This window comes from Aulostomus chinensis, chromosome 4 (assembly GCF_037954235.1).
Source record: "Aulostomus chinensis isolate RoL2024-O1b breed Wild chromosome 4, RoL_Achi_v1.0, whole genome shotgun sequence".
Lineage (NCBI taxonomy): Eukaryota > Metazoa > Chordata > Actinopteri > Syngnathiformes > Aulostomidae > Aulostomus > Aulostomus chinensis.
Window position 1 is genome coordinate 11,738,956 of NC_141323.1, and position 16,167 is coordinate 11,755,122.

The 16,167-nt window shown below is 45.5% G+C and overlaps 1 protein-coding gene across 3 annotated transcripts in view; it reads right to left on the minus strand.

Moving 5' to 3' along the window:
• The window catches only part of abtb3a (ankyrin repeat and BTB domain containing 3a), a 167,569-nt gene that overhangs the window by 46,259 nt on the left and 105,143 nt on the right, over nt 1-16,167 (minus strand). For all 3 annotated transcript variants that reach the window (XM_086201810.1, XM_086201809.1, XM_086201808.1), the window contains exon 2: nt 8,622-8,771. In XM_086201810.1, the coding sequence (XP_086057936.1) occupies nt 8,622-8,771 (150 nt within the window). The remainder of the gene's footprint in view (nt 1-8,621; nt 8,772-16,167) is intronic.

Genomic DNA, 16,167 nt, shown 5'->3' on the forward strand with positions numbered 1-16,167 from the left:
TGAATTAGCCCATCCACATTATCTCTCAGTTTAGAGCAGCACCACTTTAAAGGCATCTTCCACGGGGAAGTGGTTGTGAAAACTTCAGCCCGTCTCTCAGTGACGGAGGCTCCTCGTAGTCAAGGAGCTGAGGCAGCCTCGAGTATCCCCAGCGCTCCGTGTCAGGCTGATGGGTAATAATTATTAATGAAGAACATCTGCCTGTGGAGTGGCGCTGCACCACTCGCGGTGGCGAGGGCGCAAACACACATCCGTCCTCATTGGAAATGCAATACATTCATTGGATTTTAATTAGAAGTCAACACCTGGGTTCCGTGACAGCATTGACAAGAGATTTGAACACAGGCCGGTGACCTTAAACATGAAGAGGAAACAAAGTAATCCCCACTTAATCGTCTCTGACACCGCGCTGACCATTATTAGATGCAAGAGTTCGCTATTAAGCTTTCTGTCCTTGCGGCGCGACTGGGACCAAGCACCCGTACAGCTGGGGATCGGCCCCTGCGGTTTATGTGGCGCAGTCGAGTCTCGGGTCGGCGTCGGAGAGCTTCCCCCTCGTCCGTGCGCGGCGGGTCATTTTTTAAGTGGAGCTTTGGCTCGCTCTTGTTTTTCTGCTGCGGGCCAAGCTGCTATTTAATGCATTCTCATCTGGCGAGTAAACTGCTGAGACCTTTATCCACAACGTGTCCTTCACTGTAAACCCTAAATTTTGACAAACGGTCAGGATGGTCAATAACGACATAAAAAAATCAGGTTCAGCTGACACAAACTCATATTTTTTTATGCAAGCCAGTCATTTTTAGAACCAAAAATGATCAAAGTCAATTAGATTTTCTATGCATTGACAACGAACACTAAAACAAGACGGCTGCAGATGCACTCAGCATGTTGTTTGACCTTGACGTGAGGTGGCTTTCATGTCCAAGGAAATCAAAATAAAATGCAGCAAGAACAGTTTGACGTAACACAAAATTCTTTTGCCATCCAAACAAAAGGTGCAGCACCAATCTTTTGTATTGTAATACACATGTTTTATTAAACATTATTCTGAAAGCAGAGAAAATTCATGAACTGTGGATAAAAACAAGGATGAATTTGAAAAATATGAAATACTTGCTTTTCCTAACTGTTTATACCTTTCAAGAAAGGTTTTTTTTTTTTAATCTATTTTGGCAAACTAAGTAAAGTTTTTGGTGTAAATGACACTTGAAATTTCAATTTGCAGATAAATGAAGCTTGTTTGTGTGCGTGAGCTCAATTAGAAGCGCTGGGATAATATTGATCATCCTAGAGGCCGATAAAAAAACCTGCACTTTTTTTTTTTTTTTTTTAGATTTGAGTAAAGTTGTTCAACCTTGAAATAAAAAAATAAGATGATTAAATGACACAAATGACGAAGGCTGATAATACCACCGTGTGTCTCGGTTCTTTAACCCTGTAAAAGTGTCACATCTCCTACCCAGACACATTTTTTTCTGCTCAAGCAGCCTCCTAATCGCTGTTTTAATCTCTGCAGCGAGGATCTCAGAGGAACGCGCGGGATCTTGTGTCGGGTTTCCAGGGACATTAAGTCATTATACAATAATGAATCCAGCCTCAGGTATAATTACTGCAGCGAACAGCAACAGTCTACAAGATTTTCCAGCGTGACTGAGATGAAGAAGTGCGTCTTCGGAGGATTGCGAGGAAGGTTGTTTGTGTCAGCGTGACCTCGCTGTCCTCCTAAAAGGTGCTGGGAGACAGATAAGGAAAAATGGCGGTGCTACATTGCAGGGACTGAACGGGCAGCTGCAATAATATATATATATATATACTGTATATATATATATAAAAAAAAATTTTTTTTCTTTTTCTAAATTGTCTCCAAGATGGACGGACACCAAGATGTGAATGTCAATGCGGACTGGACGGAGAATGTGCCAAAAAAGTGATGCGAAGAGGACAGAAATGACAGCAGGAACCTTTCGCAGCGCTGAAATACTGTCCTGCCTTGACAAGTCCATTAGTGAGAGACAGTGAAAAGGACAAGAGGGTGACATTATCACCAGTAGAGGAAGTCATCTAATGTCCTTATTAGCAAAAAAAAAAAAAAGAAAAGAAAAAAGGAGAAACGCCACCTTATAGCTCCGACTATATCACCCTATTTACTGACAAGATGAGGGTTTTTTAAGAGATATTTAGTTTGACTGACTCATTTTTCCTTTTATTTTTAATCTAACACCTCTGCTGAGAAGTGGGTCAGACTGTATGAGATTAAGAAAAATGATGCATGGGAAAGTAGGCAAAAGTATTTAAACTCTAATATGAAAAATGAGAATAGCACCAGTGGCCTGAAGATGAAATGTAACACGTCGTCCTCGTTCTTCCGTGTCTATCTATCACATTATCCCATTTTTAACGTACACGCGATAACGGCGCAGAGACGACGGGAAACAGGTGGATTTGCAAATTTAAAAAGCAGTGAGGCTCATGAAGAAATATTACATGTAGGGGAACGTTTTCTCTCTAGAACAGTGTTCCTATCATTAGCGAAAAGTAGGGACGAGATGTTGACGAGCTAAAAAAGCTAAAATGAAATGTATGTTTTATTTTTATTGACAGTAATAAATATTAGAAGGGCTAATAAATGAAGTTAGCCTCACTCCTAGCAGTGTGTTTACAGCTATGTTGGGCAGCAGCAGCGTTACCAGCTCAACAACATTTCCAAATATTGTGCTCATAGCATCACTGTGTTCTAAAAGTAGGTTTTTCAGTGTACAAGCTAATTTTATTGACCAGTTAGCAAAGTAGCATCCAGACTAGCAACGATTCTCCAAACATTTCAGTAGCGAAAGCAAAATGGAGCTGTGGTTCACTCTAAAACTGACTGTTCATGGTATTTGTCAGCGTATAAATGTAGAAACTCTTCAAAGCACAAGCCAAGTTGTATTTCTACATGCTACACGTCCTCAAAGATGAAATGTTTATTCACAATCCTCAGGACATCAGACTGGACCGTTTGGTAGCCGCTAACCTCATCGTTGACCTTCTGTCTGCGTCTTCAGGTGCTTTCAAATCTGCTGTTACACATAATCACCCCCCCCCCTTTTTTTGAAGAAGAAGAAGAAGAAGGAGAAGAAGAAATGGGCATTTTTTTCCAGTCTCTCCAGAACCAGACAAGATGATTGACACCCTTCTCACTTCGATACTGCATTAGAGAGCTGAGATCTACAGAGACATGCTAACTGCTAGTTAGCTTAGCACAGAAAATGGCAGTGTTTGTAAGTCTCTGTAAGAGAGTATGAGGAGGATTTGCTGTGGACAAACCAAGGTCCTGGAACTTATTCATTAGGACCACAAAACACAGAGGGAAAAACAACCTGCAAGATTCGGAAGACGTGTCTTTCAGTGTGCTACGCTAACTAGCAGTCAGCTGGGGTCTGCGGCTCTCAGCCTCCTGATGCAGCACAGAGCAGAGAAAAGTATCCATCTTGAATCAGATTCAGGATTTTCTTGTTCATACTGAAAGTTTGGAGGGATCTGGACACTGCAGCGAGCCAACCCCTCCCTCCCCCACCCCCTTTTTTTTTGCCAAGACAGACTGAAAGAGGTCACAGACAAATTCTTGAGGTTTATTTACGGTGGGAAAGTCATCTGACCTTGAACAGAGTTTGGTGGGCCTTGTCCACTGAGAGGCAGAATCGACTGTTTCCAGCGGCCAGAAACCAAATAACTGATGCTGGTCTGGTCTCGACTTGTAATGTCTTCAAGCAATTGTTCTTTTGTTTATCTTCTTTGACATCTTTAAGATCAGCGAAGGTTCACAAAGGTTTAAATAATGCATTTTGGCTCTCGAATTTTCTTTTTTTCTTCTTTGTGGGGAAAAAAAAGAAACCAAACTGGGAAGGAAAACATCCAGATTTGGACCGCAGCAAACTGACTACAGGGCCGAGTCGTAGCTGCTCATGTTTATACGCCTTCACGAGCGCTGAGGTGGTATGACAGATTCACAGGGAAATAAACACAAGGGCCGTATGATATTTTGGATGTATGAAGAGTGATATAACGGCAACCACGAACAGAATCAAGGACAACATGTCAATGCGACTACAACTCAGTTCATACTTTGAATATTTGCCATTTCTGTGGTTGAGGCGGACCCAGTTGGAGGACTGGAGGGCCTCATTGTTTGAGAGGCCTGCACTGTATTTTGTAACGCCGTTGATTTACCTCGCGGCTGCTCTCTGACCTACAGCGGCCTTCTCTTTGTCACACCTGGTCACAATATGTCAGTGCCTTCGGAGTCTACACGCCACATACACTGATGGTACACACACACATACACAAAAAAACAACAAAAAAAAACCACCTGAGATGAAAGTTATCCCTCATGGCAAAGTGTCACGGGAGATGAGGAAACACCCGAGCGCCCGCCGCTCAAACCCGCCTCGGCCGTCTCTTCCCCTCGTTCGGGTACGTTAGATGAGCAGAGAAGAGCCAACAAACGAGGGAACAGAATGATTTTTCTTCCCTCTGGAGAGTGGAATCAGGGATGGGGTGATGAATATCGCTCTTTAACGGGCTCTTCAATTACCCATTTGTTACAGATCAAGCCGGGTGTGAAATGACAAACGTCTCCGCGCGGCCGCGTCATTTCCAGCCATCTTGTTTATGGTCTTGATATGAAGCTAATAGGTTCGATCTGAACAGTTTTATGCCTTGATAAGAAGCAGATTTGGGACTTTATGAGGTAACGCAGCCTCTGACCGTGCTCTACTTCCTGTTGTTGGTCTGCTCCAGCGGTGATGCTGGAGGTGGTGTGTGCAGTGTTATATTAACCTATTACTACTGCATGGCTTCCTATTATGAACATTACTGTAATTATCATAAATCAGATGAGTTACAGCCTCGACGCTCTGCTTTACACTCAGGAATCCTGTGCTGCGTTCACGTGCACTGGAAAAACGACTTGTTCACGAGTACTGGTGGTAAACTGACGTGTGAAATGTAACTAAAACTTGAAGAGGGCTTTGTTCCTGTCTGACTAGCTGCAGTAAACTGAGCACCAGAAAATTCATTGCTGAATAAGTGATTTTGGCCTGTGGCCCACTCATTACGTCTGAATTATATGTTCTTAGTATCAAGTGGTACAAGGGATTAGGATTTAAATAACTTAATCATTCCAGTAATACTGTGAAACTTCACAAATAAACGCAGGAATACACGCTTGAGTACCTCAAATGTAAAGTAACGTCGCGCTCCTGGGTGGTCCATCCATCCACACCTCCATTCCAGGCTAATGACCGTGGAATTTCTCCAAGTGTGGCACACATGGACTGGATTTCATCTCTTGGACGCCGGGATAAGCAAACCTGAGTTTGGCGAGCAAAGGCTGAGGTCACTGGGACCCTTGAGTTCCTCTAAATGTGGCTCAAATGTTCACTTGGAGTCCAGGAGGAACGGATCGCAACACAACTGTCTAAAAGCATGAAATGATAAAGTGATGACTTATACACACACGCGCACACACACAAAGGGTCAAAGGTCAGCGTCGATGTGACACACCGCTCAGCAGAAAGACTTTCCTGGGCTGTTATTCAAGGCCGCGTCAGTCACACGCTGAGGGAATGATACGTTTCTTTTTTTTTTCTTTCTTGAAAAAGACGTGAACACCTTTCATGAAATCCCTTCAAAGTCGGCTCTGCGTATCACGATTGTGGACGAACAGGGACGTGAACTGCACTGGCTGATGATGATCTATAATTCTAGTTTGACAACAGAGCACTGAAGCACAGGGGAATTCCAGGAATAATTTAGCAGTCGGTGCACTCATAGACAGCTCTAGAATTTGTTGCTTGCCTGTGTCTTTTTATGGGATTTATTGACTGTAAAAAAATAAATAAGTAAAAAAAAAAAAAAAAAAATATATATATATATATATATATATTCATCAGCTGACTTATCTTCTGGATGCTTGCATAGAGCAGTCAGGCTGATTCTACACGAGCCGTACCTGCAGTATTTTGAGCCGCTCTGATTTATAACCCATCTGCTGAAGAAAAAAGGAAAAAGAAAAAAGAAAAAGAAATGAAAGTTCTAGCAAATCTGCTGCTTTAGCTTGGGCTAAGCAGATGGCGGGACGTGATAAAAGTGGCGCCCTTAATGGAATCATCCTGCTCTCGACAAGCAGATTCACACTGACACGTCAATCTGTTCCTACATCGCCACACTGAGAGGAGAGCTCGCCACCGAAATGACCTAAATGACTGCACGCCGCTGGTAGCTGCATTATGAGCCACATGTCAACCCCCTGGCAGCGCTTGACCGGCCCGGCCCGGAGCCGAGGAGGCCCGGATCACAATACAAGCCGCATGAAACCGGGATCAAAAGGCCGTCTGCGCGGTTTGTTGTAGCCTCTGATCCTCGCGAGCAGATTCTCTTTCAAGTTTTGGACGAATGTGTTCAAATTATAGCGCATTAAGACAGGAGGCTGCTCTTTAGAGCGTGCTAGCATCTCCACCAGCGGCTGCAGGAGACGTGTGCTCTTATATCCGCTTCTGACCTTCATGCATGCATTTCTGCCACCCATCACTGATTTGGCTCCAATATAGAGAAAAAACTCCAGCGTGGATTTCAAGTTGTGCGGTGTCTCTGCTGAGAGGTAAATTCTCTCCGCTTGGGAAGTCCAAAACAACGAAATATGTCCGTGTTCCCGATTCATGAGCAGAAAACTGGAGCGACATCTTGGATTAATGGGCACATTTTCTCCCTAGCAGAGTCGCTGGACGTCTTGTTGTTCACACCACAACAAAACCTATCAACATTATTTAAGATTTATTACACTTTTATATTCATTGTTTTTTTTTTCCATCTGTTTCTGCAAATGAACTCATCAGATCTTCTGGTTTGCATTTAAATTATATGTTCAAGTGAAGCGGACAGTATTAATTTATGCATGGAGGGAAATATCTGTTGCCCGGCAACAGCTGCAACGCAGGCTGTTATATCTTGGGAAAAGTTAATAAATGTAAAGATATGTTTTGTCCTCTGTGGCGTTTTGGATGACCGGTGGTTGAGGGACTCTTCCCCCGGCAGCCGGCAGGTGGAGGGAGCATCGACTGGACCGTTTCTACGAGCGCAGCTCCTTCCATCAATCAATGGTGCTGAAGGAAAAACCGGTTTAGAACGAGCCACAAGGTCAAAGCAAACACGTGTGCAGGGACACAGGCATCCAAAGAGCAACCGTCTGGAGGGGACAGCATGAGCTAATATGGAGAGAGTGGGGGGCTGGGGGTGGGGGGGCGGAGCAGAAGCCCCCCGAATTCCTCTCAAGTTGAGTTAAAAGCCTTTGAGGTGGCGACCTTGGATTGAGACGCCTACAGGCGGAACTCGTACACAGGTGTTAGAACAGCTGTAATAGAAGGGTTCCTGGCCGCAGCGTGACACCGGGGGAGGAGGCGGGGGAGACGGATGAAGGGAGCGGCGAGGGGACAGTAGCAGGGGTGAGGCTCAGACCACCGTGACAGGCCGCGGGGGAGAGGGAGGGCGCATTCCTGCACACTAATGGGGCTACTTGGCTACTTGAGGTAGAAGTGAGCATAACAAACTGTTAGCTGAACTTCAAACTTTTAGATGAACTGCAGTTCAGCAAATACATCAAATATCTAAAATACATTCTTCCTCACTAATCACTGGTGCTGCAATGAGACGCCGAAAAGCAGGTACATGTTGAGGTCACGACCCCTGATGGCCCAACGCCGTTTAGACCCAAAGGAACAGATGACGCGACTGAAGCTAACGGTTCATTTCATGTCCCCTCGTCCGTCCCGAGTCATAAAGGGAGGGAGTTCTCTCAGCCCCCCAGCACCGAGTTCACCACTGGTGAACTAATCTAACCTCAGTCATAACAAGTGCCGCAGGGAAATATTTGTAACTTTTTGTTCATAACTGAATGAGAAGTAAATAAAACAACTGATTGCAACCCCCTAACATGAAAACCTGCTTCAGATCCTGCCTAGCAACACTGGTGAATACGCAGTTTTCCCTCTGCTAGCTGAAGTTTTGAGGGGACAAACATCTGACTTGCCAACTGACCAACACAAAGATGTATCCTTCCGCCGGCCGTAGGGCACCGATGATGCACGGGAACTACGCCAGAACCAGGAGAACTTTGATGAGTGGAGCTGCTGCCTCTCAGTGTCCTCCAGTGATTCATCTAACAACTATTCAAGTATTTGAAGCTCACGACTGTTAAGTTCATTCATTCTGACCTGAAAGATGCAGGAAATACAGTTTGGAATAAAACATGAACCAGGATGCATCATTAAAAAAAACAATCAAACAACGAAGCCTGATTTAAAGACCCAAACACAACATGAATACGATAAAAAATCAAGTAAATTAGAAAAAAACAAACCCCGATGCAACGTTTCTATTCAGTCTATCCGTTCTTTCCTCTAACAGCGACAGTTCTGATGATTCAGAACTCCACAGTTAGAAATTACAAACTTTGCATTCCATTTATCGCCGTTCCAAGAATTTAATCTTTTGTGGCGACGGAGGATTAAAAGCTGAAATCTTGGCTCGTGTTTCTTCTTCCTGTAGAAGATGATAAACGTCAGAGGTGTTACAACTCCACTCACTCAGCTCGGCGATGCTGCCCACCCGAGTGGCCAGCAGCGACTGCTCCAGCGTGCGGAGCTCAGCCTGGGTGTAGCCGTGACCCTCGCTGCCCCTCCCGGAACGCTGCTGATCCCGGTGCAGGTTCAAACTCTCCGGGAGGCTCAGAACACCTGGAGACACCGCAGAGAGAAAGCAGGAAGTCAGGAACAACAGCAACAACAACAAAAACAGGGGAGCAACACTGTGTGTTCTTCTTTGTTGGTGGTTTTCCTGAGGTGAATCCCAGCAGCCCAGTCTCATTTTGCGTGGCTGAGATCAAATTAATGAAAAAACTCGCAGGATGTGAACGGCACATCCGGCGCAGGAACGCACAAATCAGCACTTTCAGTTAAATATTCAAACCAGAGTTTGTAAAGCAGATGATTAAAGCACATTCATCTCCCATGCAGCAGCTCCAGAGACAACATTTGTTAAATGATTAAGGGAGGAGGGGGAGTTGCAGGTCAGCCCATGCATCCTCACTCTTCCTTTCCTGACTGATATCACATGACTCCGAATCATCCATCATTCCTCCTGCTAAGGAGGCCATGCTGTTGCTGTTAGCAGGACTGGAAAAGAACTGCGAGGAGGATTGTAATGAAAGTTGCCGGAGAGGCGCACGAGGAGCCCAAATCCTGTTTTTTTGTTCTCCCCTCCATTTTTTGACCGAACCTTCTGGAGGATGAAGTGGGGGACACAGGAGAATGTGCTCAATGGACACAAAGCTATTTCTTTCCCTTCCTGTTCTGACTGCCACGATTTTCTCTTTATCACGTCATTATTTTCCTGAACGCAGGCAAACACCCCCCACCCCCGCTTTCACACATTTCATCTTATCTCCGGGGAAATGTTATGAGATATGAAATGAAAATGAGTAAGAAGTGAAGTTAGCATGGGTTGCCATGGTAACACACCTCAAGCTAGCAGGGAGGCTCTCAGGAGGTGAGACCTGACGTGTACTTCATCCACAAGTATCCATTACTATCACTTATGGGCCAAAAAAAATATGCAGCGTGACAGCTTGTGTATTCAGCATGTTGTGCAAAATATGTGATTTTTGGACACTGGACTCATTCAGCGGGGTTTAGCATCACCATGGCAACCTCCAACGGCAGGTGAGGCCTCCCAGATCAGCTGACTGGGCCGCGCACCTGATGCCTGTGGTGTTTACAAAGCCCTGACCGACATTTCTGTCAGTCCACCGTGTGACTGAATATCCTCAAACATAAACAATTTATTGTATATCTTGAATTTAACAGGTCACCGGCCATTTTTCAAGAATCCCTGGGGCGATATCAACTCTCCACTCAGAAAGAGCACTAGCTTTTGTCCGAGATTTTCGAGCCTATTGTCTCAACGGTGGGTTTTAAGCTCCCTCGGTTAAATTTGGATTTACCGTCGCCATGGCAACACCCTAACTGCAGGTGAGGCCTCCCAGTGGATTCAGATCAGTTGATTAGGACGCATGTCTGCGGCGTTTACGGACCCTTGACTAACACTTCAGTCATTTTAACTTCCATTTTCTGTTTACACATCTCCTCACGTTGTACTTCGAGTCATCGGCTGCGGTCTAACTTGTGGATCCACACGCTGCTGATGCTTTAATTCATGACAAAGTCCACCTCAGCATAATTATGTCTTTCTGAAACGTGGAGGAAGTGTTCATTTTCATTTAAATCCAAACGTCAGACATTTCCTTCAACTTCTCCCTCAATGTTGCACTACATTCTCAGAATTTGGAGCTCTTTTTTTTCCAAAGTTAAATGCGTTTCTCCTCTGATATTTAGCGCGCACGGCAGCTTGAACTCTAATTGAGCCGCTGAAGCTGCGAGCCACGTGGTTTTTGTTTGTTTTTTTTTTTTTGACATCGCAGCTGTAAATTCAGAGCGACCTTGAACACAAGCCGCGCTGCTGGAATGTGTGCTTCCCTTCTGCGCAGCCCACAAGGTGGGTCGCATCATGTTGGCCAGAGACGGCTAATCCGTTTAGGTGTTGTTACTGCAGCCAGGCTTTGTTTAGTGGAGGAGACAGATTGGATATCGAGTATTTGCTAGGTGAGAACCGAGCAAAGCAAAACCCCACTGAGTGCTTCTCCTAACGACATGACGCAGGGGTACATGCTGTTTCTCCACAAACAGTAATTACAACATAGTGGAGCTGTGGGTGCTGGACGCCGGCACGCCAGAAATAAGACCCGTGAAGCAGCCACAGCGGCAGGCTCGTGACTGCTTAGTAGGAGTTCTCCCTCCGCAGAAAAGAGGACAGGGAGTTCCCCAGCCCCAGATTCCTCCCACCCTGTCCTCTCCTCTCTGTATCCAAGAATTCCTGTATTCCCCAGTCACCCCCCACTCCCCTCTCCTTCCCACAGCCTTTCCAGGAGGTCAGCAGTTTTTCGGAGCCTCCAGAAACGATCATAACAGGATTTCCCATTGCCGTTTGCCCACTGGCCCGATTGATGAAGCAGCTGGTACTTGGGTGTGTCTCTGACGGGAGTCTTCTGGAGACATCTGTGCTATTGAAACAAGGACGGATGGTTTCGCTGTGCGGCGTCGCATCTCACAAACAGAGGAAAAATTCCTCAGAGCATTCAGCTGGTGTGGACGCAGCTGAAGAGAAACCCATCTAACCAACACTTCCTCACTGAAAACACACTGTTACTCTCTCTATTTTTCTAATAACCTTTCACCTTTGTTATCTACCAACACATTTTTCCTCCTAACTTGTCAAATGAAGCCGCTTCTATCAAAACATCCTCCGCCACCGCAGACATTGCTGCTCACCACAGCAACTAAATGTGTGTGTTTTACCTTCAGGACGACGCTACGGCAGCTACCGTCAGTCTGCTCGGAAAACAGAAACTCTGAGAGTAATGTCAACATGACGAGACGTTATTAGCAAGCTTGACTCTCCAGGGTATTGCACGATGTATGCTAACGCGATATATCGATATAAAACTGTATCCTGACCCTCGTTTTCTGACAGTTGTCATAACAGCCGGCGCTAACTGGCCATTTTACATCAGCGTTGGCAACAAAGGCTGCTTCTGACAGGAGGACGGATGCGTTGGCTGCTTTTGAAGCATCGGGAAACCCTAAATTAACTCAAGCGGTTTGGAGGTGTTGGGTACGAAAACTCCTGACTCAGCTTAATGTTTGCATCTCCAGCTTCCATGACTGGAGAAAAAAAAAATTAAAAATTCAATATGAATAAAACATGTAAATAAAAAGCCCATGTTGCTATTTTTTTCTTCTTGACAAAAGGTCAGCGATCACAAGGAAGGAAGACAATTTTTGTTCTACAAAAAAAAAACAAAAAAAAACAAAAGTGCAGAGTAAACAACATAACAATGTTGCCCCGCTGCAATATTTTCATCGCTGCAAAGCCTGAAAGTTCACTTAAAATTCTGTGAGAAGACTTCTGAGGCGAGCTGGGAAGCAGGAATCCCTCAGACCTTGTGGGGAGAAAAAACAAAAAAACAAAAAAAAACCTCTCAGCCCCGGAGTGAAGCAGAAAAATCTTTTCAGGATCCCCAAATGACCAAAAACCATACTGGGATCCACAACCGCCTCTGCTGGAGATTCTTCTTACGTCTTCTGAGCAAACAGGTTTGAATAATTCACTCTTCTCTCAGTAATCAAGGCTTAGCATCTCCACCATCACCCTAACTTCACCCCCCCCCCCCTCAACTTTTTATTTTATTTTATTTCTCAGCTGCCCAAACTATTCTTTTAATATAATCCTGCCAGGAAGCCTTTTGCTGAATTATTCATAGCGTCAGATCAAGACATATAAACAAGTCTGCAGCGCTCCCTCTCCCCACCTCCCACTCCCGCTACATGTTATCTCTCACCAACACTTGGCTTCCCCACACAGAGAAAAAAAAAAAAGAGAGGGAGAGAGAGAGAGAAAAAAAGAAAAGCAGGAATATTTGATTCCTAGGTGCTGTTTGTGTAATAAACATCAGAGGTGAGAAAGAAGCCGGCCTGGCCTCTTGGAGACGAGGGAATCGGGACGAACCAGCCGACGCTGACACAAACATCCGAGTCTGACGCGTTTCAGGCGTGTTTTATGACCTCATATCTCGGTGTCACTTCAGTCGGTGACCTCTAAGGCAGTCGGGTGAGCTCAGCGGTGTACTTGAGAAACAGCCTAATCCCCAATAAACAGATACGACCTGTGCTTCTATTCTGGAGCTCCTTCATCTCTCTTGCTGCTGGGAGGATGAGACTGGGTCACGGGGACAACGCTACTTTCGAGCTCCGAGCGGCGTGCAAAACTCCCCCGAGTCGCCTCAGCAGAAATATCGCCTCTCAAGCAAGTTGTCATAAATAAAGCAGGGAGTACTGAGCTGTACAAATACACACAAATACACAGCTGTTTGCATGGGAATCGATCACTTGTGAACTCGACGTGGGCGGCGGAGCCTGAAGCGTCACTCAGAGCTCATACTGAAACTACTACAAGAAATATACCACTTTTACTCCATAAAATTACAGCACTCAGAATTAGACAGGGGTCACATAAATACAATACCCGGCTTGATTTTTGGGGATTTGTCCTTTAATCTGCATTTTCAGATAAAGATACATGGAATATGATGAGATTATTCAGGATTTAAGAGCGTTCTGGGTAGTTACAGCAGTTTAGGACCTTGAACCGCATGACCTCTCGCCTAATGGCTAAACCCACTCGCTTCATTCTACCATCTTGGCTGCTAACAAGAAATGCAACCCCATGATCTTCCTGATTTACATTCAAAGTCTTCATTCCAAACCGTCAATACACCATAACGACGTTTCTGGGGCTTCGTGAATGAAGGCCTAAACTATGAAAAACACACAGAAGAAGAATGAAATGAACTCCAGGATCATTCCCATTCATCCCACCACTCTCCTAGAATGAACCCTCCCAAAATCTCACATCATTCTGAGGTTACACAAATAAATTCGGTCGGCTCAGCGTGAGGCTGTCTGATCTGAGTTCAGTGGACTGAAGGCGGCAAACCCTCGAAAAATCATTAGATTGTTTCCTGAACCTTGTTGGAGGCGAATGTTAGCGTGACCTGACAGATCTGTCCAGTCCATCGATACACAGCACAAGCTGAGCACCTGTGTCTGCGGGCTATGAACTCTCTACGAACTCTGAAAGTCGAGTTTTAGCATTGTTCTGCAAGTTTTTGAGCTGATTTACAGTGAGCAACCAGCCAGTGACACCTAGGGACAATCAACACACGTACGCAATCATGACGCACGACCAGCAGGCTCACGGCTCCTCACAGCACTGAACAGCCACTGTTCTGAAGGAGTGCAGCTACATTTTCAGTGTTGATGGTTGGTTTTTCCAGAGCTGCTGCCATCACTTTTATAAGTGCACAATATTTTCGCATGTAACAGCCCACAGTTGGTCGCTGGTTGAACACATCTAGCCAGTCTTCTGCTCCAGGTTTTCGTAACTGAGAAACAGGTTGATTGATGAAATTTCTGTCTCTCCGCAGCTCGTTGGGCGGCCTGGTCTTAACACTAACGACTGGCATTCGTGTGGTACTGATGAAATAAGCTTTGCTCATTTGCCCACCACCATGTGTCTGACAGCAGTTTCTTCCCTCCTTCCCTCACTGCAAAATCGACATATTCTAAAAAAATAAACCCTGCTGCGACACTGATGGCAAGAACTGCGCGTGACGGGAATATAGTTTAATCCCATGTTCACACAGGCATCTGCCATCGTGTGGTGTGATTTGTGTATCCAGTCGGGCTGTAGCACCGTCACCAGCTCAGCTACGTTTTGCAGTAGCATGGTGATAGCCAGTTTAGCTTCCCTGTGGCGAAGGTAGCATGGGAGCATCAATACAAGCTCCCCTGACCATTGAAACTCATAGCACAATGAAGCCCAAATAAACAGAATAAATGCCCAACGGAGGAAAATGAGTTGCTTCATGCTGACAAAGTGATGATGTCACGTCATGCTGTACTTGTACAACCCAGCCGGTCTGTTTGATGGTGACATCACGGAACGGTTCTCCCAGGCAGCTAAGAGGCAGCTGGATTCCTGAAATCATGAGGTCACGCAAGACTTCCTGCCAGGCTTCAAGTTATATTCTTGTGTCTGCACAAAGATCGGTTTGGTCCATCTGATCACCCTCAGAAGGCGGGGCTTAGGTGTGATGACAGCAAGCAGTAATGGAAAACCAACAGTGGCAGCGTGGATACTAGTTTAGCACCACTTATATCAGAACCGGAAATGATGTCTTCTTCAAATGAAGAGCGAAGAACGCCACTCAACAATGTTCTCCGTGGAAAAGATGCTCCCACCTGGCTCCAGCCCGCCCACCCCGTCCTCTAGTGAAGAGGAAACTTTGATATGTGCTGGCACAAACTTCTCATTGAGAGAGACACAGATCTCCTCCAGCATCTGGTCTCTTTTGAGATCAAGTTTGGGGCATAATGGGATTTGTGATCTCTTATATGACAGAGGGCCAATCCCTTCATCACTCACCGCAGCGACCGCTCAACTCCTTCATGCCAGACCTTTGAAGAGTCTCCCTGAAAGACTTCTGAGAAAATTACTTGCCAATACGGAGTGAAATTTGGTTGACGGGGTGATGCGAAATGCTATAAGCCACACGCACTGCAGCGCTACAAGATGAGTCAAGGTCAATTCGGTCCCTTTGACCCTTTGAACTGTTGTCTCAAACATGTCCAGCTACTGCAGCACCAGTCTTGTCCCAACCACATGGCTCAGCTCCCCTATTTTCTCCAGGAATGTCCAATTGATTTTCTGTGGCAAGAAAAGTGGCGCTCTCCCACTTCTCAGTGAGAAAACTCTCCTGGAATATTAACAGGTAGTTACCATGGCAACAGGCGAGTGCTGCCTAACAGCGCAGTGATTGGTTGTGCTGTGGAGAAAGCGTTTTTTTCCTCCTCTCTCTCTCTCTCTTTTTTTTTTTTTTTGCTTCTTAGCGTAAAGAAATCACAAAAAAAACAACAATCTCCACCCTCCACAACAGCTCTGAAGCCCCAGAGACGCACAGACGCTGATGACCAGCAGTCTTACAAAAGGCATCTCATCATGGGGGGATGATTCAGTTGGGTAATTGCAGCATCTAGTATACTGGAGAGAGACATTTATTTCCACATCAATAATACATGAATGTAGTTGGTGGGGCCACATTAGCAGTGAAATGGCCAAAATGACTAACCGACTGACCCCACTGCAGATGTCGGCCATAGATCCTTGACCCAGCTGCTGGTAAAAGCCCAACGCAGGGAGCGAAAACGCAGGACAAACCACTTAAGGGTGAGCGTGAACAGTAACACACCACACGGCTTCATGGTGCACGCACAGCAGCAGGTGGTCTAACTAGTTCTACGTGCTTTAAGTGTGTTCTCAGCCGCTGCCACCCTCCGGACAGAAGCGTGTGAAGGGAAGTGTTGTGATTATTATGAGTGGTCACACTTGCTGGAGTTCCCACACGGGAAACATTTGCAAGTTCCTCTCAGTTGGGAGGAGATAAACAAGGTCTTACCC